The following is a 24,386-nucleotide window of genomic DNA, read 5'->3' on the forward strand; positions in this document are numbered from 1 at the left end:
TTACCTGATGAACCTTATTGTGAAGTGTTACCAAGATTAATAAATTCTATCCAATTGTATTGTATTACTTAAAAAAATCTTTAAATTAGTTGAAATATAAAAAAAAAAAACTCTTAATAAAATAATGAATAATCATTACAAAGCATTTTTGGTTTCAGATTTGATTTTCGGCCAAGTGCATCCAGAATTTTCAGTTTTGGCCCGTGCATCCCTAGTTTTGGTCAATGAACTCACCCTTTGAAAACTATTTCGGCCAAAACCAAAGAGTAATTTTCTGGTTGTTAAAAAAGTCAGTGCATTCGGTGTTGAACATATTAGACGCTCTCTGTGCACTGATCAATATGTGAATAAAGATCTACATTAAACCTCTTCATTATATAAAACAAGTTTTTTCAGAAGACTTGTATTAAACCACGCAATTCATATGGATTACTTTTTCAATATCTTTATGAGCTTTTTGAGGCATCAAAGTTTTGATTGTGTGGACTTTCAAGGCATGGACAAAAGTGATGAGAATATTAGAAGTATCTGTTTTCCAATACTGAACAATAGTCTTATGGGTTGGAAAAACATGACAGTGAGGAAATAATTCAGGTAAACTATCCCTTTTAATGTGTGCATCCTAGGGCCATTTCAAATGTATGCAAGACAGATTTTTGTAATTTTGTCTCTCTAAAATGGTCTCGTTGGATTGGGAAGGGATTTGAGTTACCTTTATTTCAAAAGATCAAGAATAATTAGATTTTCATGATATGGCCTTTAAAGACTCTACCATATGGCAGAAGAAAGTGCTTTGTGGCCATTTCCTGCTTTCTTTCTGAACTGTTTATCAGTTTTGGACTGTTACAATGAGATTCATCCTGCGTCCTGCAGAATCACCCATTTCACTGCCAAACTTGAGAAAACTCTCATCACAGCCAAATCAACCTCTGACCACCAGCAACCCTTCCTCAACCAATGCCTGTGCAAAGTGATCTCAAACAGAAAGTCAAGCTCTGTCTAAGGATACTGAAATGTGTATCATAATAACTGCACAGACAAAATTACCAATGATACCCATTTAAGCTTGTGCAGCACAAACAGTGAAACCAGTAATACTACAAGATATAGTCCCTTACATGTAATACTAAAGAAAAGAATGAAAAAAAAAACCAATAGTGTCATATACTGAGAGATTTAAATGTATAGGAATAATTACTTGAGTATTTAACGGCATTCATTAGCCACATTAGCAGGAGCACAAAACTGGAATGTTCCCGACAGGTGCTGCTGAGCTCCATGTGGTAACTCCCTCCTGCAAGGAGTTGTCACGATTTAACAGCTGCCGTGGCGCAGCAACTGTCAGACATGAACTTACTACAGCCAAATCTGACAGAAGCCAAAGCCCAAAAACTTCTTGTCTTAAAACATTCGTATGGTAAGCACAAACGAAACTGAAGACTTTCAGTAGCTCAGTACAAGTATTTTGGTCTCCTCGTTGAGTCTCCTAAAGGTGAAGCTGCAGATGATTGATGGCTCCTTTAAAGAGCCTGCACTCTGACACACATCCCTTCCCCCTGTAACGGAGACATAAACCCCCTTGACGTTGCACTAAGCACTCGCAAACTCATGCCTACAACTGCACTCCAGACCCTCCAGTCGAACACTCTTCTGAAATCCCTCAGCATTTATGTAAATACACACAAATATGAGTACGGAGTCTGTTGGAATTGCCAGCCCGCAGTTGCAGATAACGGAGGTGTTGCCATGCAGGAAAAAAATCCAACTGCAAAGAACAGCCCACCATAGCAGCATCAACACACAAGAGTGTGTGTGTGTGCACTAACAAGTAACCAAGGAAACCGTTTGTCTTCAATTCTGAGCACTAAACACTAAGGAACAGAGAGTTCATTTCATGCAATTTTGCTTGATGCAGCTCTCTAATAGCACATGAATTGACAGAAATGAAGGTACAAAATCCTAAATGATATAGGACCTCTACATGTGTGACAATACTTTATTTCAAGCGGTCATAAACCGACACTAATTATCCAAACACCAGCAGCACTGTAGTATAAGAGTTTACAAATATGACACTGGTGGCTCTTATTAAAAGTTCAATACTCTAGGAACTACAAGCACCGAACAACCAAACAGTCTGAGGAGCACAGGCCACAATTGCTCATTTCTATGACAGAGACAAGAATAGAAACCTTAGTTCAAGAACCGGTATAGTGGTTTTTCTGATCAGTCATGTTGCCATGCTTCATAAGGACTGAAAATCAACTCATCTGCAACCTCTGAAGCTAATCTGTTGGCGTTGTGTGCGTTGTCTGATGATTCTAGTCAAATCATGTTCTGAGCGCCAGTCATTTGGAATACGAATACCTACCTTTCCCACATTCACGCATGACATTGTGATGTCTTGTTTAACAAACAGTCCATTGTAACACATCTTAACACAAACGTGAGAAGCACTTACCCTCTCAGTGGCCTTGCTTTTCTGAAATGTTGCTCCCGTCGATCTGTAGAAAGAACAGCCGTACAGTTAGACCGGCATTTTATCAATGAACATCTGTGCTGATTCCCAGTATTTGTGGACTTGCTGTCCCTTTACCGTGCTGTGAAAGACACGGGGGCTAATTTGCGGTCTTTGTATATTATTTATACTGGCTCTATTAGAGTTGGGTTTTTCCTTTACAATCAAGCCACGGAGACGGACAGATCTTACAAGAGAGTCGATGTTGCACATCCTGCCAATGTCAGATAAGGCCTGAACAGGTCAGTTACAACTGGCTTTATCTAATGAAACCTAATGTAGTGCAAAAGCACAATACAGGGATATACTGCCCTTCTATATACATTAAGATAATATAAACCTTCAGTGCATTTATTCTCACAATTATGGGTGAATGTCAATGTATATTAGTTGCATAAAACATTATGGCTAGAATATCCCATTAACTTCACCAATAAATGACCAAACAGAGCACAATTACACAAATACCCCAAAGAGTCCAATACAAGCAATCACCAAGCAAAACAGACCTTGCTCTTAACGGCAGTGGTATTATTCAATAGCATGTAATCAGCTTGTCTTTCCCCTGAAAAGCTTTTACCTACAAGGTTCACATTCTAGACATAACTCATTATTTCTATACCAAACTACAACTGAAGGTCGCAATACTTCTAACATGATAAAGCATTCCCAACAGAACAGTCCACATTTGATTACCATTGCATTAAGCACTGACTGATCCTGCTGTAGTCACTATAATGCGACTTTATGGATTCCTCAAGTCGTTTTCAGAGAGCTTTATACATCAACTATACAGAGGTTTTGGCTTGCAAATAAAAGCACCATCGCCCATTGTGAAGCTCTTATCAAATGATAGTGATAGTTCACGTGACAGTCTTGAACAGCAGCAGCTTTCTGTTCAACAGGCCTCTGAGCTCAAAGCAGAAGGCCACAGACTCACATTTCTCACACCTAACCTTACACGTTGTATTGACAGTGGAAGCAAGCTATAAGCTAAGCTATACAAACCCTGCCACTGAATGCGATAACCTCAGAAGCAGTTACGTGTGGTGTATTTATTTATTATTAGCACATTAGCCTGGAAAAAACAAAGCTCCATATGAAAGAGACGTTTCTATTCGCAGCTAGTGCTCGGAGAGTCGCAAGACTAACTTTTGCTGGGATCGATACCTCCTTTTGATCGATATGAGATTAAGCTACAAAGTTGCATTTTACTTGCAGAATGACCTTTTAAAAATGGGCGAACATGACAGGGCCCCTGTGCTAAATACTTAACACTACTAACGTACTAAACTAACACACTTGCTGCGCTCATTTAGCGAGGGAGTGACCATGCGTTTTCCAAAAGGACCTCTAGTTTTTTTTTTTTTTTTTTTTTTCATTTCCAGAGCGATCGCAGTGAAAATACATGCGATGGAAAGACCTTATGTGTAACACTGTCCAAATCCTGCTCATCACCTGCATATTTTTAATCGCTTTGCATCGTTACACTTCTCAACGATGCTAAACTTAGCAGAACAGCTTGAAGAGCGCGCCGAAGTTACACAAGTTCAGGTAACTCTCGACACAACTGTGCATGCACTACTGATCAAACAGTCTCTAACGTTATAAGCGACACGACGGCGCGCGCGGTGGTCGACCTGCTCTTACATAATGACGCATGTTAGCGCGTGCTAGCGACAGTAAACAACCACCAGTTAGCTCGCGCGGCTACAATCAACACTTACCCTCGATGCCCCTTTTGCAAACGGAGGAAACTGAGTAGGTATGGTGTGCTGACACAGGGGAATGATTGTGTTGTGGGATTTGTGAGTTAGTAGTTCTCTCTGATTACGTCTTCCCACGACAACCTACTTTCTGGGTGGAAGAGGGACGGTGCAAAATGGCTGTCTTTCCTGCATGCACCATCACATTTATTAAAAGGGGAGTGGGGTGGAGCCTTTGTCGAAATGAATTGGGTAAATGTGTGATTGTGGTGTCAAAGTGTTGATAGACGCGACTATGATAATAATTTCTGTTTGTGTTTTTATGTAAATTGGCATAGGAATACTTAAAACAACAGTTAAAAGCAATTGGGTAGAATACGTTCCCCCTTCTCAAAGACACAGATGTGATTTTCTCTCACGTGGTCGCTCAAGTCAATAAAAGCCCAAGAGGTCTGCGTGTGTGATATGGAGATAAACATCAAACGTGTGTAACTGGTAGACTGGTTAATGTGAAGTGTGCTTTTAATGTCTGTGCAGCTGAGCTGATATTATTATGGGTTTATTAGTAGTGCATGCACAATGCCAAACGATCATAGGGGAACTCAAAAACACAGCAATAAGGACATTAACCCGTTTAATCCCAAATTTTTCCTAGACATGAAAATATCCAATTGATGTGTCACAAGTAACCCTTTGAAATAATATTTTTTTTTTTTTTTTTGAAAAGTGTGTGAAAAATTGTTTTATGTTCGGTCACAATTGTGACCGGTGGGATAATGTGTGTACTAAAATAACATATTTCTGCAGTCATAAAACTGTTATATATCTTAGCCCAGCTATTTTAAACTGTTTGATCACATTCTAGGGTTACTATTAGGCATAGAAAACCTTATGCAACATTGATAGGAACACTGAGATAAAAAACAAAAATTCAACCATCATCACCGCATTTCAAAATTGTTAATTTTTGTAAAATATAACATCAAATATTTATATTAATGCTACGAGTATTACAACATCATTATTGTACTTTTTTTTTTGTAACATTTGAATTTTTTATTTAGTGCAATATTTTGTCATTGCAAAATTTTATTGTCATTTTCACTAGCAACTGCAATTGGGTTTATATTATATAAGTTACCTAAATTCACTGTTATCCCACCGGTCACTATTGTGACCATCAACATGTTTACTCACTCTATGACCACACTCAACAAAACTGAATATATGTGAATTCATATATTAATACTAGACACCTTAAAGATAATGTGTACCAAAAATCTTTGTCATATCTTTATGTTAGCATACTTTACTAGCCTTTTGTTTTGGAGCTTTGATGCCGCCATCATCTGCTCAAGGTGCAAACAGTAAATAAACTGCTCTGGTCATGTGACAATTTGCACTAATCATGTGAAACTGCACATATTTAATTGAGACCCTTTATTTGTTCCATATTTGCAGGAAGTGCACTAAAACATCAGTCAGTAAGGTTTTTAGAGCTTTATAAATGAAAACCTTGTTTACGGTCACTATTGTGACCGGTGGGATTAAATGGGTTAACCACGTTTACATGCACACAATTGTGCAACTGTCCATATGCTGGCTTTATCCTTAAAAAGAGGTTTGCATTCGGTAACACTTTATTTTAAGGTGTCCTTGTTTCGCATGTTATATGTAATTACTATTATAATTACAAATAATTATGCATTATTACATGCAAGTAATTCTAACCCATATAGTAAGTACATGTAAAATAAAAAATTACTCAGTACTTAAATGTATGTATACTGTAACTAGGACACCTTAAAATAAAGTGTAACCTTGCATTGCATTCTATTGGGATGTAACTAGAGTATTACAAATAAACCAAGATTTAACACACATTGTTTTCTTTTTGAACATGCTGCCAGAGTTCATCATTATTGCCTCTTTTGCGCTGTTTTGTAGTATTTTGAATAAGCTAGTATACATTACAACGAAATTGATTAATTGATTGTTCATTCATAAACATTAACACACGATAAACTGCTAAATGATACGAGACTCCTTCAAATGTAGGCCATGACTTCAATTTCAAGTCTAAATCACAAAAAAAAGGGCATCTGATGGAATGGATAACTAAAGGCGTTCTTGGTTCAGTGAATTTATTCATTTTCTCAATCTGTGTTCAGGAAATCAACCTCCAAAACAGAAGATGGCAATGTTGAGGATCTGCAACAGGCGTCGAAGAAAACCTAGCCTCTTTCATGTCTATAGTAGTTATGCCGGAGTAGTGAGAATGAAACCCTTGTGACACGCTTGAAGTTGTACGTGTCGTTGGTTTACATAAGAAGCGATGTCGAGTGTTGTAGCAAGGACTTTATTTTATCCCACTCTCGCTTACAATGTTGTCATGGAAAAGATCACTTCCAGACAATGGTATAATCGCGTGGACCCTACTGTCATCCTTGGTGCTCTTCCATTCAGGTCAATGACAGAGGAGGTAAGATTTGCCATTTACAGTATTTACGATGATTACCTATCTAATTATAAAAATCATATCTATATTTACAAATTGCAGTCCTGTTTCATGCCTCTTGTCTCATTTGGCTTAAGTTGGTCCAAAAAGAGAAAGTCAGAGGAGTTATTACTATGAATGAAGAATATGAGACAAAATATTTCTGCAATTCAGCTGAGGTAAGTATCTCATTACCAACCATAATCACATATGTCAATGTACATCTAAAGATGCTTTTTTCCCCCTGTTGGTTACATAACAGGAGTGGCGAGATGTTGGCGTTGAGCAGATCAGACTCAGCACAGTGGATCTGACAGGTGTTCCCAGCCTAGAGCACATTCACAAGGGTGTGGACTTTGCCTTGAAACATCGAGAGCAGGGCACCAGTGTCTATATCCACTGTAAGGCTGGCCGCTCACGCAGTGCAACTATTGCAGCCGCATACCTCATCAGGGTGGGTATGAGTCTGCATACATACACCATGAATAATAACACAACCAGCAGCAATATACCAAAGCTCTATGTCACAGGTCACCACTGTGAACACTATTTGTCATTGTGTGGCTGGATGTTTGTTTGGTACTTTTTTAATGGAGCATTTATAATCTTTAGTTTCTTCATTTTATTGGTGGGAAATTTTGGAGAGGAAAAAATGATATATAGGTAAATTCAAGTGATGCTGATCACTTCTCTAAATAAAACCTACATACGCAGAGTTCAAAGGGACTTTTATACCTTGGCTTCACTTCCCTGTTTTAAGAATAAACCATATACGGTTCCATACAATATATACTTTATATGAATTTGTTCCTTTTTGACAGCGTAGGCAGAGTATTATTTAAAGGAATTTAATGATTAAGTCAAGTAGTTTGAATCAATGGATAATTTTACATTTCTATTGTAAAACGGTAATATTAAATGTTTAGCTACTTACATCTAACCTCACACTCTTTCACCATTAAAACTTTAATGATTGCTGTTAGATTACTGAGGCAGACCACACTAAAAATGTAACTTTAAAACTTTTTGTCATCCTAACAACAAAAAGATGTGCGTAAAAGAAGTGCAGCAAAGCAGCAGAAGAATATCAAATATGGAGGGGGAGGGGGCAATTTGTCTTACAAAAAGCGACTTACAATTGGGGAATACACAAAGTGATTAATCTTAAAGAGGCAAACAGACAGCGGAAGTACTTGTAATACCAAGTCTCAGGCATTGTTCTGTAGGGGAATTTACAGGTAAAGCCCAAAGGACCAGGTGTTGTTGAATGAAGACAAGGAGTCAGAGATGCGATGAATTAAAGAAATTTACTAAAGAAATAGTTTGCAGTTTCAGGCAGAAGTCAGCTTCAACACTCGATGGAGTTCGTAGGCCGCTCTGCTTTACAATTCAGAATTGCCAACAATTATACCCTAACAGAGGTTGCTAATTGTGTCAATGCATAAGTCATCAAAATTCTGATTGGTTCCAAAACCTAGATAAACTTAGACAACTTCCACATATGGACGTAAGCTTGAAGCATATCTTCTGACGACTATTTTGGTGACAAGTGATCAGAGGTCAGACGCAATACGTCTCTCCAAAGACGTATATCTGATATGCTGGACATCGACAGTTGAACGTTTGTCCTGGGACTGTCTGAGCTTCTGCCTGTACAGACAGATACTAACACGCATACGCAGAGAAACACTTATCTTACTTCAAGGTTGCCTCAGCCCTACACCTTATCGGGCATGGTCACAAATACAATGAGAGCAGCTTCTTAGAGAGTACAAAGGCAGATTAAATCCATATTCAACTTATTCTCGAACATGCATAAATGTGACTTTGATTAATAATTATTCAAGAAATATTATAATTAATATTATTACGAAGGCCATTGTAGATCTGTGATCCACTCCTTCAGTTCAAGTAAGTACAAGCTAGCAAGGGAAGGAATAAAAAAGAGAGTTTAGGATGAAGTCAAGTAGTGTCGAGAGAGATGAGTTTTCAGTTGTTGCTTGAAGATTGACAGGGATCCAACTTTCCGGATAGGGTTGGGAAGATCGTTCCACCAACCAGGAATGGTGAATGAGAATGTTCTGGAGAGTGATTTTGAGCCTCTCTGTGATGGTACTACAAAGCGTCACTCATTAGCAGGTTTTCAGTGTCTATGGTGGTCACAGCCCTGAGTTAAACATCTATTTTCATCTGTTTCACAGCTGCACTGTTGGAGTCCAGAGGAGGCATATAAGATGCTGGCCTCAGTCCGGCCTCATGTGCTGATCCGCTCAGCCCAGTTAGAGATACTGCAGGAGTACTACAAGCAAGTGTGCGGTTCTGAATCCAGCTAAAAGATATAGTGTACAAAATCTGACAATAATGCTAAATCTGATACACTTTCCAGCCGTAATACATTGTTTTTCCTTGTTGCAGTGCATATTTTTCTATATTCTTTTAAGAATTTGTGTACTATACATAAAATCAGACTTAAAGCTATAATAACATTCATCTAGATCAACAATTACGTTGTGAATAAAACAATATTGTTGTCATTTCTATTACCTCACATGTTTTAGACAGTGAATTTACAAATATTATTTATTTTTGATTGAGTTAGTGATGTAATGTATTTTTAAAGATTTTTTTTTATATATATATGGACTTCTTTGTATTAGGAGTTGTTAAAAACCGTATCTGGTAACTGGTCTTTTGTTTCTTTGTGCATGTTATCTATAAGGTCATGATATTTTACAATTGTAAACAGTAGGTTTGAAGGAAATCCTACAGAGCCAAAGCATTTAATTCATTTTTTATGATTATTATAATGAAACAGAGAGACCATTTTCAACAGATTTTAATAAATATGATGACAAATGTCAGTATCTGATGGTCTTTTTTTAGTGAAATACAGGGTCAGTGTTTTTAACCCTAGAAGGTGTACTGTACCATAATTGATATATTAATTTCTAGTGCCTCTAAATTATCAACATGATTGAAATGTTGCTCAAATACCTGCTACATCCTAATCTGTTACGTTCTCTCTGCCCTCTGACAGATTGATATTTAATACATTTTTAGTAAGTAGTCAAAATCTCATTGATTTACACTACAAGCAGGATTTTGTCTTAACAACTGCACCAAATGGCCTGTTTTTGGGCTTCTGAAAAAAAGTGTATTTTTGTGAGCTGTAAATTCTTATTATATGAACCATAAAAGCCGGCGCCAAATATGAAACAAAGCATAAAACACTTATGCAAGCTTAAATATTGTTTCATATTTTGTCTTAAGGTCAATGTACCTATTTCTTTTTAAAAATCTGACTATTATTTCACAAGTCGGGCTGTTAAAGCGCTCGGTTGTGCCGCCTGAAGATGGCAGCAGCGCACTTGTGGAGGAAGGACGCGGTGAGGGAGGAAAGATGGCGGCCTCCTTGGTTAGATTTGTCCGCGGCGGCTTTGGAAGATGTCTAAACGGTAAGAAATAAGCAAGGGCAGCACTGGCCTCGTTGTGATGAACTATTGACGTGATCACTAGTATTGCCACTGTGCAGGACTCACAGCCCGCTCTTCTATGTTTAGGCTTTTCTTCGCTGTTGACCTTTCCTCTTGCTCCAGCAGGCAGTACAGATACACTGAACGATAATGACAGTGTCGACTCATTTACAGTTTTAATCTTGATTATGCCAGTACAGCTTCTCTTATTCATCTTACGCTTTCAGTGAGAAAAAGCGTTGTTTTCGCAAAAATTGCTGGAATGTCTTTAATTTTGAAAATAGTTGGACTAAGACAAGCTAACGTCACTATTTGCAATGACTTGATATTATGAACATGCAATGCATTAATTTCTCTCAATCTTTCTCATAGTTGCTAGACAGAGCGCTGCTATTGTCCAGACAAGAACAACGACAACTGAAACCAGACGTGAGTAGATTTGGGTTGTTTTTGTTGTTAACGGGCCGTGTTGTTGATGTTTCGTATTTAAATGTCTTTTTGCATTAGCTACTGTGAGGCCCAAGGATCCAGTCACACACACTCAGCTCTCAGAGTTTGGAGAATACATTGCAGAGATTCTCCCCAAATATGTGCAACAAGTTCAGGTCAGCTATTCTCATATTCATCATTTTTAGATTCGACTAGTGACATATATTTTGAAGATGCACTCTTCAGTTCCTCAAAAATGGCTCATTTGCATCCTTTTGTTTGAATTCTAGGTGACCTGCTTTAATGAGCTGGAGGTAATGATCCACCCAGAAGGGATTATACCTGTTCTCACCTTCTTGAAGGATCACACAAACTCTCAGTTCAACAACATGATTGACCTGACAGCCGTGGATGTCCCTACAAGGCAGCACCGCTTCGAGGTGTGAGCGCTTACGTCCAAAAAATTAAATTGTTTGCATCTTAATTTTGTCTGATTTTTTCTCCCAATAATATATTCATGTAAAAATAACATGCAAAAAGTGCATGCTTTGGTAGTCTGGATGGGAGAAGTTATTATTAGCATGGGAAATACTCATGCATTTAGCAGAATCAAACATTTCTCAAACTATTCTGCAAAGGATTGATGATCCAATATTTCTTTTTCAGATTGTGTATAATCTGCTGTCCCTGCGCTATAATTCTCGTATCCGCGTGAAGACCTACACTGATGAGCTGAGTCCTCTTGACTCCTCTGTGACTGTGCACCAGGCAGCTAACTGGTATGAGAGAGAGGTATGTGTCTTACTGTGATCAGCTGAGGTTTCATGAACAAATTTTGAGCTTTGTGTATTACAGACTACAAAAATAGATGTCTGTTTAGTCTGCAATATACTCAGACACAAGCTGCAGTGCTCATACAGTGGAGCCCCCGAGCTACTTCCCTCCTGCTATGACACTCTGCAGACTGCAAATGAATGTCTAGTCAGTGGTCCATGAGGTCATGCGGCATAGCTGTAGTTGCATGCAGATGTTATGTCTGTTTTTATCAGATTTTAGAGGTAGCGTTGCTTCATTATGAAATGATATTTCATTACAGATCTGGGACATGTTTGGAGTTTTCTTCGCAAACCATCCAGATCTGAGACGCATCTTGACAGATTATGGATTTGAAGGTCATCCATTCAGAAAAGACTTTCCTCTGTCTGGATATGTTGAGGTAAATACACTGAATATTGTTTACTGAATGCCGTTTCTCTGAAATGTTTTTGTTGTTGCACTATAAATGCTGTTGTTTTGAATGCTCTTTTCATTTAAATAATTCTGAAAAAATGTATCATGGCTTCCACAAAAAATATTGAACAGTACAACTATTTTCAATATTGATAAGAATAAGAAATGTCTTAAGCACCAAATTATTGTAAAAAAATTGAACCTCAGTTTTTTTTTTTTTTTTTTTATAGTAGTGTGTGTTCAAAGGTACAGAGCAATTAATTACACGGTTATATTTGGATAAAATTCGAAACATTACTAGGTGTGGATTCATTAATGATTATATTTCTTCAACTTCGTCAGGTACGTTATGATGATGAAGTGAAGCGGGTTGTGGCTGAACCTGTTGAGCTCGCCCAGGAGTTCCGTAAGTTTGACTTGACCAGTCCATGGGAAGCGTTCCCCGCATACCGTGAGCCTAAAGAAGCACCCAAGCTGGAGTCTGGGGATAAACCAGCAAAGTAACCTCCCCCCCCCCCCCCCCCCCCCCCCCCCCCCCCCGTGCAGTGAGCCTTAAGTGTTGTACTCATACCCTCAAATAAATCCTCAGAGCATATTTATGTAAATAAGACCCTGTGCTAAATCTAAATAAAACAATGAAAAGTCCTCTTGCTTCTGCATTTCATTTCTAATTTATACATATTTTGCAAACATGATACTTGTTCAAAACTGTTGATAGTTGTACCTGTGTACACAACAAGGCAGAGACACCCAAGAACTTTGAATCAAGTTTTCAATTTTATCAATTTTCAGAATCAATTTTAAGACATTTGTGTTAAATTGTAGCAAATGATATTCAAAACAAATCTCTTTTGTGGTAACACTTTTAATTGAAATTGAGAAGTGTCAGGAAAATATACAACTGATTTGTATAGAAAGTTTGGTAACACTTTACAATGAGGTTCATTAGTTAACATGAACTAAGAATGAACAATACTTCTACAGCATTCAATAATCTTAGGTCATGTTAATTTCAGCATTTACTAATGCATTATTAATGTGTTTATTAACATTAATGCACTGTGAACTAACAATGAACGACTATTTTCATTAACTAACATTAACAAAGATGAACAAATAGAGTAATAAATGTATTTATCATTGTTTGTTCATGTTAGTTAATACATTAATGTTAACAAATGACACCTCATTGAAAAGTCAACACTTGTAAAACAATGTGTGCTTGAATAACGCGTAAAGTCAAGTTCCTGTTAAATACACTTCTGTTTGTTACCTGTGTTATTAGTTTTTTGTGATTTGGCAGGTAACTGTGCATATTGCCAAATTCCTTAAAGCTTTTACATATTTCCAGTTACTGCTACAAAAGATAATAAATCATATCGACAGGTTATTTCCAAAAAGATCTTTATCTACAAAATTATGGGTTTTACCCAAAAATTATTTAATTGCTATTCGCGAATGTCATTGCACACAGCAAAATTATGGGTATAAGAATCTCTCCTCCATAATTAACTGTGGATTTTCCATTTACCAATCTCATTACAGTTTATGGCAAGTCAGCTACGCAGTATGAGCACATAAATCAGCTCTTCATAGACGCGAATCATCCAGCATATCAGCTGCCTGCTGCTGAGTTCTCTCTGCAGTCGTTGGTTCTGGCATATATGTTTTCTAATTTTTGTGTAATTGCTTTAATATTTTATGTTTTCTTTTTACTATTTATCATTTACTACTGATGACTTATAAAACATTAGTCTTCATTAAATATAGCGTAGTGTACTGAAGTATTCACTGCCATTTGTTCAATGTTCCAAGAAGACCATTTCATCACATTTACAAATAAATATTTCTAATTCAAGAACATTCAGTTCTCTAGGATGAAGTTCTCACTTATTTCCCATCTCCTTAACTTTGTTTGCTAGCAGCATTTACATTTGTGTGCTCCTGAGTGTATCTTTTGGAGCTTTGTACACTTGAATTCTTTATTTTAATTTTTTATGTATTTAACATTTGGTCAAATTTGAATTGAACATTTTTTTTTAAACTAAAAGAGAAAACATAAATTTTTTTCTTAATTGACATTGAAGTCTGGTCCCTGACATAATCATTTTAGAATACAAACCTTGTGTTCCCCAATGTTCTGCCACCTCCACCATGATTAACAATAAAAAAGGTGTTATCTGGGTGTTGCTGTATATGGTTTTCACCAAAAACAGTGCTTTACTTTCAGGCTTTTTCCAACTTGAATCAAACAAATTCATTTTAAAATACCCCAGGCCTCATTTAGTTCAGCACCTGATAAAGGCAGTGACATTCAAGATGCAATCAAGCTTAACTAAATTCAAAAACAATGCAAAGTTGTGCCATGTTAACATTATTGCTTAAAGTAATTAAACACCTCAACTGATTTAGATAGTTAAAATGTCAAATTTAGGTAGTTGCCAGCAACTATGTCACCCTGTAGCCCGAGGCTGGTTGCCCACTAAAGCTAAGTAGGGTTGAGCCTGGTCAGTACCTGGATGGGAGAAAACTAGGTTGCTGCTGGAAGAGGTGTTAGTGAGGCCAGCAGGGGGTACTCACCCTGTGGTCTGTGTGGGTCCTAAGACCTCAGTAGAGTGACGGGGACACTATACTGTAAAAAGCACCGTCCTTCGGATGAGGCGTTAAACCGAGGTCCTGACTCTCTGGTCAATAAAAATCCCAGGATGTCCTTCGAAAAAGAGTAGAGGTGTGACCCTGGCATCCTGGCCAAATTTGCCCATTGCCCGTCATGCCCATTCAAAGTGGGCACGTGCCCCCTCAGATTTTTTGAGCCAAGTGGATTTTGAATGCAGCTAATTCTCTCGTTAGAAACAACAAAGTGCAGATGTGTGTATGAATCTGTAAGTAATTAATTTCACAGTTTAAACGGCTTCAGTGAGTGCGTTTACATGCACCCTTTTAATGCGATTATAATGAGATTTTGGCAATATTGTGATTAAACTTTATCTCATGTAAACGCAATACTTCGATTTAAATAATGCAATTAAGCTAATAATCGGAGCAAGCATAAACATATTAACAAAGGTGGCGTACGCCGATTTTAATCAAAATATACAGGCATAAACACCTTAATGCAGTATTGCCGCTCTGACCAAAGTGCTTATGTGCTCTTGATATGAAAATGTTCTTTAATAATGTAATGTTCTTTGCTCTCTTTCTGTACAATGAAAGTGTTATAAGTAGCCTAACTTACAATGTTTTTATTCACATTAAATATAAAGTCAGTCGTATTAAAAATATGTTATGGCATGACACCCATCTGTTAGGCTAAAGTAAACAGACAGGTTTTTATGCATAGGCCTAGACTACATTATTAGGCTACTTTGACCATCGCTCACTATAGATCAACTAACATAATCTATAAAAGGTGAGAATAGAGATATTTCATAATATATTTAATGCATTTGGGAATGTTTCGAATAAAAAGGAAAAAAATTAATAAATAGCTAAAACACAAGTGCTACTGTGGCTGCTGTGTGTCATATGACGACTCACGAACACACACACACACACACACACACTCGTGCCCAAAATAATGAGTCCAATACGAATTATTCTTATTATAAAATGTGTTTTCAGCAGGGATTTTTAAATACTTGATTCAGATATTTGAATTTTAACCTTCCACAGGTTATAATTTGTGACCGAGTGACAGAACTGTGGATGTATTTACACTAATGAGAAATACAAGACAAAAAGCAAAGAGTTTACATTCAGAGTTTTTATTTGGCTTGCTTCTGAGGACTGGCTTTTTCCACAATAAGAATCCAGCGTACACTGAAACCACTTTTACGGTACTTAACAAAGTAGCTCATACTGCACAAACATTGAAAAGCTTATCCAACACTCGTTCACAAAGTTTATTTATCAGATTAAACCCATACAGAAAAGTACATAAGACCAGGCACAGAATTAGAAATGCAAATGTTTACTTATATAGAAATGGATAAAAAACACATAAGTATTTACATTTTGGAATTGTGCACTTCATATTACATAATGCTTCATCAACTAAATAAATCTTGATGGCCATATACACACAACAGCATAAACCAGATGAATTATATAAACCGATCGATATCTTTGAAGGATTTTCTTTCCAAAATATAAACATTAATATTTGTTGAACTATTTTCCCAAAATAATTAGCATCAGTTGGTGTACAGTAGATGTATTTGGCAGCGAATGAAATCATTGTTTTTTAGAAGCTGTCAGCCTGCGCTACATTTGGCAAGTTTCTGTCCAAACATAGTAAATTTACAGAAGCAGTCGTCAGTTTAAACGTGTAGTGCTGTTCCAAAACCAAACTGATTATTGACTGACTACATGAATTTGACAACATGAATTACTGGAATCCTCACTGTTTTTTTGCCATAAACAGATTTAACACTGGAAATAATAGATGGAAAAGCAGAAGACAGTACTCTCGTGCAAATCTTTCGTGCAAAAGACAACAACATTTCTTATTTGAAACATGCATGCATTTAATAATTGTATTGACACACGGTTTTGAGTTGGAGCTGTCTAATGAACTGCCTCTGCGGAGATAGGTGCTTTAGTGCTAAGAATTTCAAATCGTTCAGTCAAGCTGTATATTTTATGTTTTATAGACTTCTATTTATATTTAAAAGTGACCTGTTTGTATTTTATCATTATATTATTGTGAGAACTCAGCATCCAAGGGCTTAAAGTCACCATGAAATCAAAACGGACAATTCTTATTTTTATGGAATGCTGAAGTATTTATTATAAATGAATTATACAAGCACATAATGCTTAAAAATGGTATGTGCTGTCATAATTGTTAATAAAAAATATTAATATCCCCTCCCAATAACATGCCTCCATATGCTCGGGCTGGGCAATAATCCAGCAATCTGTCACTCACATGAGATCGCTCAATTAGCAAACAACAACGTTGCAATTAATTCCCCATGGACAAAATCAACTGCTGCCCTACATTTTTTTTTTATTATTCAAGAAGTTGTCCCGATAGGGAAGAAAAGATAATCGCAATCTATGTTTCATGCAAACTTTAGGGATGCTGAGTTTAACTGAATCGTTACAGGTGCTGCTTGCTTGACTTAGTCATTTCTTCCTAAAACTAGATAAAACAGGGTAAAAACAAGAGTTGAAGAGATTTCTAATATGGAATCTGAAGAAGCAAACCACAAAAGTGATGAGTGACACAGAGTCTCTAGAGTGTAGAAGATTGCGTGAAGGGAACTCACTTTTTTTTTCCACACAAGCACTGCTCCAATCTAGTACCTTCCTCCTTGGCTGACCTACAGTGTCTTATCTGGTTTCTGCTGCTGAGAAAGGCTTCGGTGGAGCTCGGGATACACCAGGAAGCCAGTGAATGTGATATACTTGGCGTGATTACTGTAAGCACCAAATCCATCCCTTTGGTGGCTGTAGAGCCAGACAGTATCTCCAGCCTGCAGTGACAACATCAGACTCTGGCTCTGCAGGGCCTTCTCAGCATCGCTGTCATCGTAGATCATGGTCTGCACCTCCGAATGGTTCTTCATCAGCTTCACTGAAAGGGTCTTATGGGGCAGCTTGCCAGCATTGAAGGAGAAGTAATAGGCTCCAGCTGCTCTGCATTTGAATATACCAGAGCTCAAGTTGAAGTCGTTGCCGATGCTGACAAATTCTGTGTCAAAGATGATGGGCTGGTGCTCAGGGTATCCTTGATCCACCCCTACAATACTCTGAGTGCGGCCCACTGAGAATGCTGACTGCTGATCGTCGTCTTCCTCCTCTCCATCTCTCCCGTCCTCCTCTTTTATCTCTTCATCCCGTCTCTCTTCTTTCAAACTCACACTAGTGTCTTTGGTAATTGTATTTTCATGCTCAGTTAGTGAGTGGTCGTTGGTTTTTGGGGGTTGATGGTCACTTTCATGATCTTTGTATGTGGGCTCTTGGTAGCCGTACACATCGGGGTAGATCAGGTAACCGTTGAAGGTGGTGTAATGACCCGTGTTGCTGTAGATAGCGTAGCGAGGGTCTCCGTGAAGACGAAGCCAGACGGTGTCTCCGAAATCAAGCTGCAGCATGGCACTCTGGCTCTGCACCTTCCGCTCTTCTCCGGCGTTCTCGTCGTAGACAATCGCCTGAACCTCATTGCGGTTCTTCATTAGCATGACCGACAAGTCTCGCCGCGGGAACTTCCCCACCGTGAAGGAGAAATAGTACGCGCCCGGAATCCTGCAGCGGAATAAGCCAACCTTCGGGTCGAAATCGCCACCGATGTTGACATACACCTTGTCAAAGGTGACGACCATCTTGGGCCCTCCTTCCATGCTGCTGGTGCGTGCCACAGAGAACGCAGACCGCAGCTCAACGGCGTCAGACATGCGGGTGAATGCCCATGCGGCGGTCACATGACACAGCACACACAGCAGCAGGGGCCTGGTACCAGGCAGCATTTTAACTGCAGAGGGAATAAAGAACAATAAAACAGCTCTGTTAATTATCGTCAACGAAGCCGTTAACATAAACAAAAACTGTTTAACACTCTCATTTAAATCAGTTAAGCTTGTAAATGATAGCTGCTGCTCGTTACCAAAACATCAGGTCGAAAAAAAGAGAAATCATTATGCATACAAGTGCCAGCGGGAGGTGGGATCAAAACAGAACAGATCAGTGCCTTTAGCAGATACAGCAGGATGAGAGCTGTATTATCAGACCCTCTTTCTTTTCCCCTGAGATGAGCGGTAATAGGACACACACTGGATCAGCACATCACAGCAGAACACTAGAGGTGACAGAACACTGAGACCGAAATTTCAGATCAGTTTTACACAGCTTTTGGAGGGGTCCCATCCCCAAACTGCACTGCAAATTTTCACCCCATTTTGTAGTGTATCATGGTGAACAATACAAAAAGATTACAAAAACATGGGTATTAAAATGCGTATTCATTTAAATCAAGAAAGCTGCTGTGAAGTGACCCCATTTTCTGTGATTCAGCAAATGATTCATATTAAAAGGGGTGGATAGTCATTGTTATAGATTTGCACATAGACTGCAAATGAGCTTAGGCTGCTTTCAGCAACTCTTATTGTGACGCAGATATCACCAGTCCTCCATCCGCTGATCTACGCCCCATTGGAGCATATGCTGTGGGGAGAGCAGTGTATATGGGATATACAACTGGTAACTATCGTGTTCATACAATGCTGTTAAATATTCTTTATAATATTTCTCTAAAACCAGTTTAACAAATTCAGAGATCCATAATGGAGCAACACTGCCTCTTTCCCTGTTTTACTATACCGTCGCCCACACCACTGGAAAAAAAACATCCCACGCAATCTACAATGCTACTGTATGTTTCCACATTTCCTACTTCTTAATAGACTTTAACATCCACAAGATACAGATTATACTGTTGACGGTGCCTCCTGCATGAATTGAGACATTAAACCTTAAATCAGCAGCTTCCATTTGATTTAATGATGGATGGAGCTCATCATCCCTCTGCCACATTAAAATATGAATAAAAATGAAAAGAGAATAAAATGCAAAGAGGTTTTTGCTCTTAATGAGATCTCTTGAGATGCCAGAGAAGTTGGACTTCTGTTTCACGGATGAACCACTGAGCTAAGCCACGCTAAAAATAGAGTGCCCGCTTTCTGTTCGGTATTTGAACAGTTTAAGAATATTCAAGTGAAACGCCTAAGTAAATCAGCATGTGTAGGTGGTTATGTTAGAATTTTCCAAAAATATTATTATCTTTACTGACCTAAAAACAGTTATCTAGTCCATAAGAAGTGTGTTTTATTTAAGAAATATTTGATTTTATATGATTGTGATCCGCACCTTTCACCTGTTTCAAACTAAATGGCTTAGTACCATGTAAATTATTATGAAATATCCTGGGAGCATTTACTACTGATTGCATACTTGTTTAACATTTAATGTGTTTACAGGATATTAAAATGTGCTGGCGGATTAAGTAACAACAACAAAAAAACGTTTTCCTCCTGTCATTTGATCTCTATTTTTAGCTGAGCAATGCTTTCATGCCCTAACAATCTGAACAGGAGACATCAATATTTGTCAATGCTTTTCTTGTGTTTTCAGTTACACCTTTTTCCTCACCGAATGCTGAACTGCAGTGTCCTCTGAGAATACACAGAGTAAACCCTTCAGCTCAGTGAAGCAAAAACAAAAAATGTCTATATGCAACAGCTGAGTTTAAAAGTGTCTAATATAAATTTTATTGCATCAGTAGATTTCCCATGTTTGCTTCAGTACTGTCAGGATCACGGATTGTTTTGGTTGTTTTTTGCTCCCCATGGGTTCCCTGTGACCCAGTTTCTCCCAGGTGTGTCTCCTTTCATCCCTCGTTATCCTGTCTTTATAAGCCCCAGTCCTTCAAGTTAGTGTTTGTTGGTTCTAAACGTCTGTTCCATGTGTCTCATGAATGTCTGGATTATTAAAGCCTGTGTTTTAAGTACTCCTTGCTAAAATGTGACAAGGACGTTACTATTTGTATAATTTAATTTGGCTTCTTTGAAACATGGTCACTTCTTATAGCTGGCTATAATTTCATTTAAACTGAACGTTTGTGTTGGTGTAAACAGGCCTTGTCAATTATGACATCAAACGTTTGTGAGGAGTGAACTTTACATGAACTGAACAACAAAATTCAGTTGTCTGAACTGCACATGCATCTCAGTACTTGGTCTTTTCATGATCAGACAGCTATTTTTAGCTGTTTTAAAATGACCATGTTTATAAACAATTTAGCTGTGCACATTATTTTTTTAATTCATATGGCCTTGTTATCTTTAAAAATATAAATTTTCCCTCACCCTTGCAAAGACATCTTTTCTATTCTCTGATGACATGTGGACCGGCGTAAAAACTGGGTAATAATCCCTCCCCTCCAGCAACCTATCACTCACATGAAATCGCAGCAATTAGCAAATGACAAGCTACAATCCAATCAATTCCAAATCAGACAAAATCATGTCCCACCTTATATTATTTCTCATTCAAGGAGGTGTTTCACTCAGATATATAATTTTTACTTCATGTAAACTTTAAGCTATATAAAACACGTGAAGTGACTAAGTGCGCATCACAGAGGCTGCGCTATAGCACTAATTTGTAAATATACACAAAGTCACCAATGGACTGATACTAGGTGGCCTGTCGCATACACAATGTCGCTTTCGCTGAGAGAGGCGATACATTATTGAAACTCCAGCTTGTGGCTACAATCGCTTTTATCACAGGAAACGATAACATCCATCATCAGGAACACTAAAGTGATTTAAAGCAAAATGTGAATGCAGGTAAAGAGGAGTGGACACACTTGGCCTCAGTTTGCTTGTGAAACTCCACTCAGCGTGTGAGGGGCAGTGTGTGTGACACGGCTGTGTTGTTTAATGAGGGTCTGTGGAGTATCAGCATACACTGAAGAGTGCAGTGCCTGTAAGCGTGTGCTCCAGGGCCCAGTTATCTCCTCTCTCTTTCTCTCTCTCATTCTCTAACAGCCTTTGGTACCACACTCTGGTACTGCCACTTTCACTGAACCATTCAGCCAAAGCACACACCCTCTATTCTGGCAGCATAGTCTAAATCTCAAACACACACAGACAAAATACAGCAGTTGTTACTGAAGGGTAGGATATAGGTGCTGGAGATAAGAAAGAGAAAGAAAGGGATACGTTTTATGAGTCAATGACAGAAGTAGAACAGGAAGAAGATGAAGAACAAGTAAGGAGCCATTTAAATATTGGGACGATGACAGTCACAACTCTGTGAGTGTAATGAGGGCTTGAACCCGACAGCTGACGTCTCCTGAAACTCCCAGCGACAGAATCAGTCATTCTCCGCAGTTACAGCATTCCATTAGTCTACTAAGTGGTTGTAAATTGAACTAGTATCAATTTGAATATTTTTCATGCTTCAATATTTCACTGTGTAATCTGCAGCAGTCAAATTGAATAAAGCTGGGTAACAGCAAGACTCGCCTGCTGCCCTATATGTGTGTGTAATCTGTCATCTGTGACATGGGTAATGACCCAGCATACAAACAACCTGCTGCCAATAAAACACAACAACACCTCTTCTAGACTACAGCAAGATATGTCATGCACCGCCTATCATGAAAATAAAAATAAATAATTATACCTCTAACTATCATATGAATATTCATCTCAATGCCACAAGCAAAAAACAAACAAATCTTTAATTGTCCTTAATAACTTGTCTTTAAACAAATAAGATACATTTAAAATACTAGTCTGAAACTAACCTATAAATATGTATGCTGTTTTTTAGTATGCATCAGGAATTGTATAATAAAATCAGTGTTGTGTGTCCTTACAATAGACTGTATGCATTCACTCTCCACATATCCAATTAAACATGCTGTGGATATGAATCAAAGCTAATTAGTGTTAATTTACAGTGATCCTTGCACAATAATATGTCTTTGACTTATGATGTGAATAGAAGCGCATGTGCTTTAGTGTTTGAATTTTGCCATGGAAACGTGCAAAACCCTTCCTCTATCTTAACCTACATGCTAAGATCTATAAATAGGGAAACCAACGTTTATTGGGAAGCCAGATAATCATTTCATACAAATTTAATGAGTTTATCTGTGTAAATATTCACTTTGACCAGACAGCAGGCAGTTTCTGATTCCACACACACACATATGCGCAAGCCGAATGGGTTTTTACTGTCTTCGGGGAAATCTCCCTGGCAGTGCAGATCTGTATCGGATCACTATCAGCAACAAAGAGCCCATCTCTGTCTCTCTCCCTCGCTCACGCTGTCCCGAGGTGATGTAGATATGAGCGTGGAGAGCGGATGACCTGGCTTTGTCAGTATCAACCCCACGTGTGCTGTTTTCAAAGCGTTCAGCCAAAGGTTTACCTCTGTTGCAGCTCTGCTCTCTGCTATGTTCAACAATAGCAACGTCAGCATCAGAGAGAACCGGAGAGCATCATCACAAAAGTACATAAATTCCCCTCATCATGGTCATAACATGACAGTGTCAACTGCAGCACAGAGAGGTACAAGACCGATCATACAAGTTTGCACCTCTGACGGAGTGTTTACGCTGACCAGATAAAAGACGAATACAAAGCAGGGGAGTGAGATCGCCACTGCATCACAAGATAGAAAAGGATAAAGAGAAACCACATCCTCATGCTGATGTCCTTACCTGTGCGGTCAGAGCTGCAGGAGGTTGTCTTGAAGTTCTCTCTGAGGACTGAATGAAGGAGTCTCTTTCTCTTTTTCTTTCTCCCCCCTTATTCTTTTCTTCTCTCTCTTGCTTCCTCTCTGTGTGTCGGCTCTCAACCTGCTGCTGATGTCTGGTGCAGCACACACCCACACATTCATGCGCGCACACTCTCACTCAAACACACACTCAAACACACACAGACACATGTTGGTTTTTGTGGTTTATGGGGACTCTCCATAGGCGTAATGGTTTTTATACTGAAAAAACTGTGTGTGCTATTGCCCTACACCAACCCTACTCCTAAACTTAGCCCTCACAGGAGACTTTGTGCATTTTTAGATTTTCAAAAAAACACCATTTAGTATGTTTTTAAGCCTTTTGAATTACGGGGACATAGGCAGTGTCCTCATAAACCACCTTCATATTGTAATACCTCTGTCATACCCATGTCATTATACAAATTTGTGTCCTCATAAACCACGTAAACACGCACACACACACACACACACACACACACACACACACACACACACGCACACACACACACACACACACACACTCCAATACAGTCATTGGAGGATTTAAGAGCAATCGGGGTGCTGCAAGCTGATTGGGGGGCTCTGAAGCAGACGAATGAACAGCGCGTTCGGACTATCAATAGGGAGACTCCAGGGGGTGTTGCCTGTGTGTACATGAGCAAACATCTGGTTAAGAGCAAGCCAAACTGGACATGATGATCTCTTATGATCTTATTTTGTTAATATGCATGTGTTTGCATGCACTTATTCAATATGAAAATGGCAGGATGCGTGAATCTTACATATACGAGTGTATTTTCTCACAAGACCCAGTGCGACGGCAGACTGTAATACGCACAGGTTTTAGTTTTGCCACAATTGCGGTAATTTCACACCTCTGCACATAATCATAGTCATTACTTAGAATCCCTGAGGAGAGACATTTTACACAGAGTAAGAGACTGATTTTGTTTGCTATTCCACTTTGCATTGTTTGCAGTGTAAATATTTGTTTTTAAACACAAATGACCATTCTGTTTTGCTCTGTGTCTGTATAACGCTCTCTATATTGCTCTCTCTCTGCAAGCACCATATGGACTGGGTCTATCTTCCTGTTCCCAGCAGTTTCCCCTACCCCATCCTGATCATTCTGGCACTGAGCGGTTTAATCTGTTTCCATAACATTCATTCTGGCCCTCTCACATTGTTTGCCACGATGAGTGCTTGTATCTAGTCTCTGGAAGATAAGCATTTGG

The 24,386-nt window shown here is 38.5% G+C and overlaps 4 protein-coding genes across 12 annotated transcripts in view; 2 read left to right on the top strand and 2 right to left on the bottom strand.

Moving 5' to 3' along the window:
- The window catches only part of LOC306884094 (CUGBP Elav-like family member 1), a 33,770-nt gene extending 29,326 nt beyond the window's left edge, over positions 1 to 4,444 (bottom strand). For 6 of the 9 annotated variants that reach the window (XR_013785413.1, XM_079439756.1, XM_079439752.1 and 3 more), the window contains exons 1-2: positions 4,246 to 4,397; positions 2,462 to 2,504 (exon numbers count right to left, since the gene is read on the bottom strand). The gene's annotated coding sequence lies outside the window, so the exon portion shown is untranslated. Of the gene's footprint in view, positions 1 to 2,461; positions 2,505 to 4,245 lie in introns of all 9 variants that reach the window. The other 3 variants (XM_079439755.1, XM_079439753.1, XM_079439754.1) reach the window with 2 other exon arrangements.
- Positions 4,445 to 6,395: 1,951 nt separating this feature from the next.
- On the top strand, positions 6,396 to 9,584 carry LOC306884135 (phosphatidylglycerophosphatase and protein-tyrosine phosphatase 1-like). The gene is made up of 4 exons (XM_079439825.1): positions 6,396 to 6,706; positions 6,820 to 6,900; positions 6,984 to 7,175; positions 8,923 to 9,584. The coding sequence occupies exons 1-4, from the start codon at positions 6,560 to 6,562 to the stop codon at positions 9,052 to 9,054; spliced, it is 552 nt and encodes a 183-aa protein (XP_079295951.1). The 5' UTR covers positions 6,396 to 6,559; the 3' UTR covers positions 9,055 to 9,584.
- Positions 9,585 to 10,081: 497 nt separating this feature from the next.
- On the top strand, positions 10,082 to 14,046 carry LOC306888334 (NADH dehydrogenase [ubiquinone] iron-sulfur protein 3, mitochondrial-like). Its single transcript, XM_079446551.1, has 7 exons — positions 10,082 to 10,176; positions 10,567 to 10,623; positions 10,702 to 10,799; positions 10,914 to 11,063; positions 11,290 to 11,415; positions 11,720 to 11,839; positions 12,196 to 14,046. The coding sequence occupies exons 1-7, from the start codon at positions 10,122 to 10,124 to the stop codon at positions 12,355 to 12,357; spliced, it is 768 nt and encodes a 255-aa protein (XP_079302677.1). The 5' UTR covers positions 10,082 to 10,121; the 3' UTR covers positions 12,358 to 14,046.
- A 1,558-nt stretch (positions 14,047 to 15,604) lies between these two features.
- Positions 15,605 to 23,232, bottom strand: LOC306883513 (complement C1q tumor necrosis factor-related protein 4-like). Its single transcript, XM_079438816.1, has 2 exons — positions 23,093 to 23,232; positions 15,605 to 18,331 (listed from the first exon to the last, which is right to left on the bottom strand). Exon 2 carries the CDS (start codon positions 18,324 to 18,326, stop codon positions 17,181 to 17,183), a length of 1,146 nt encoding a protein of 381 aa, XP_079294942.1. The 5' UTR covers positions 18,327 to 18,331; positions 23,093 to 23,232; the 3' UTR covers positions 15,605 to 17,180.
- Positions 23,233 to 24,386: the final 1,154 nt, after the last annotated feature.

Source organism: Barbus barbus, assembly GCF_936440315.1.
Source record: "Barbus barbus genome assembly, chromosome: 2".
NCBI classification, from domain to species: domain Eukaryota; kingdom Metazoa; phylum Chordata; class Actinopteri; order Cypriniformes; family Cyprinidae; genus Barbus; species Barbus barbus.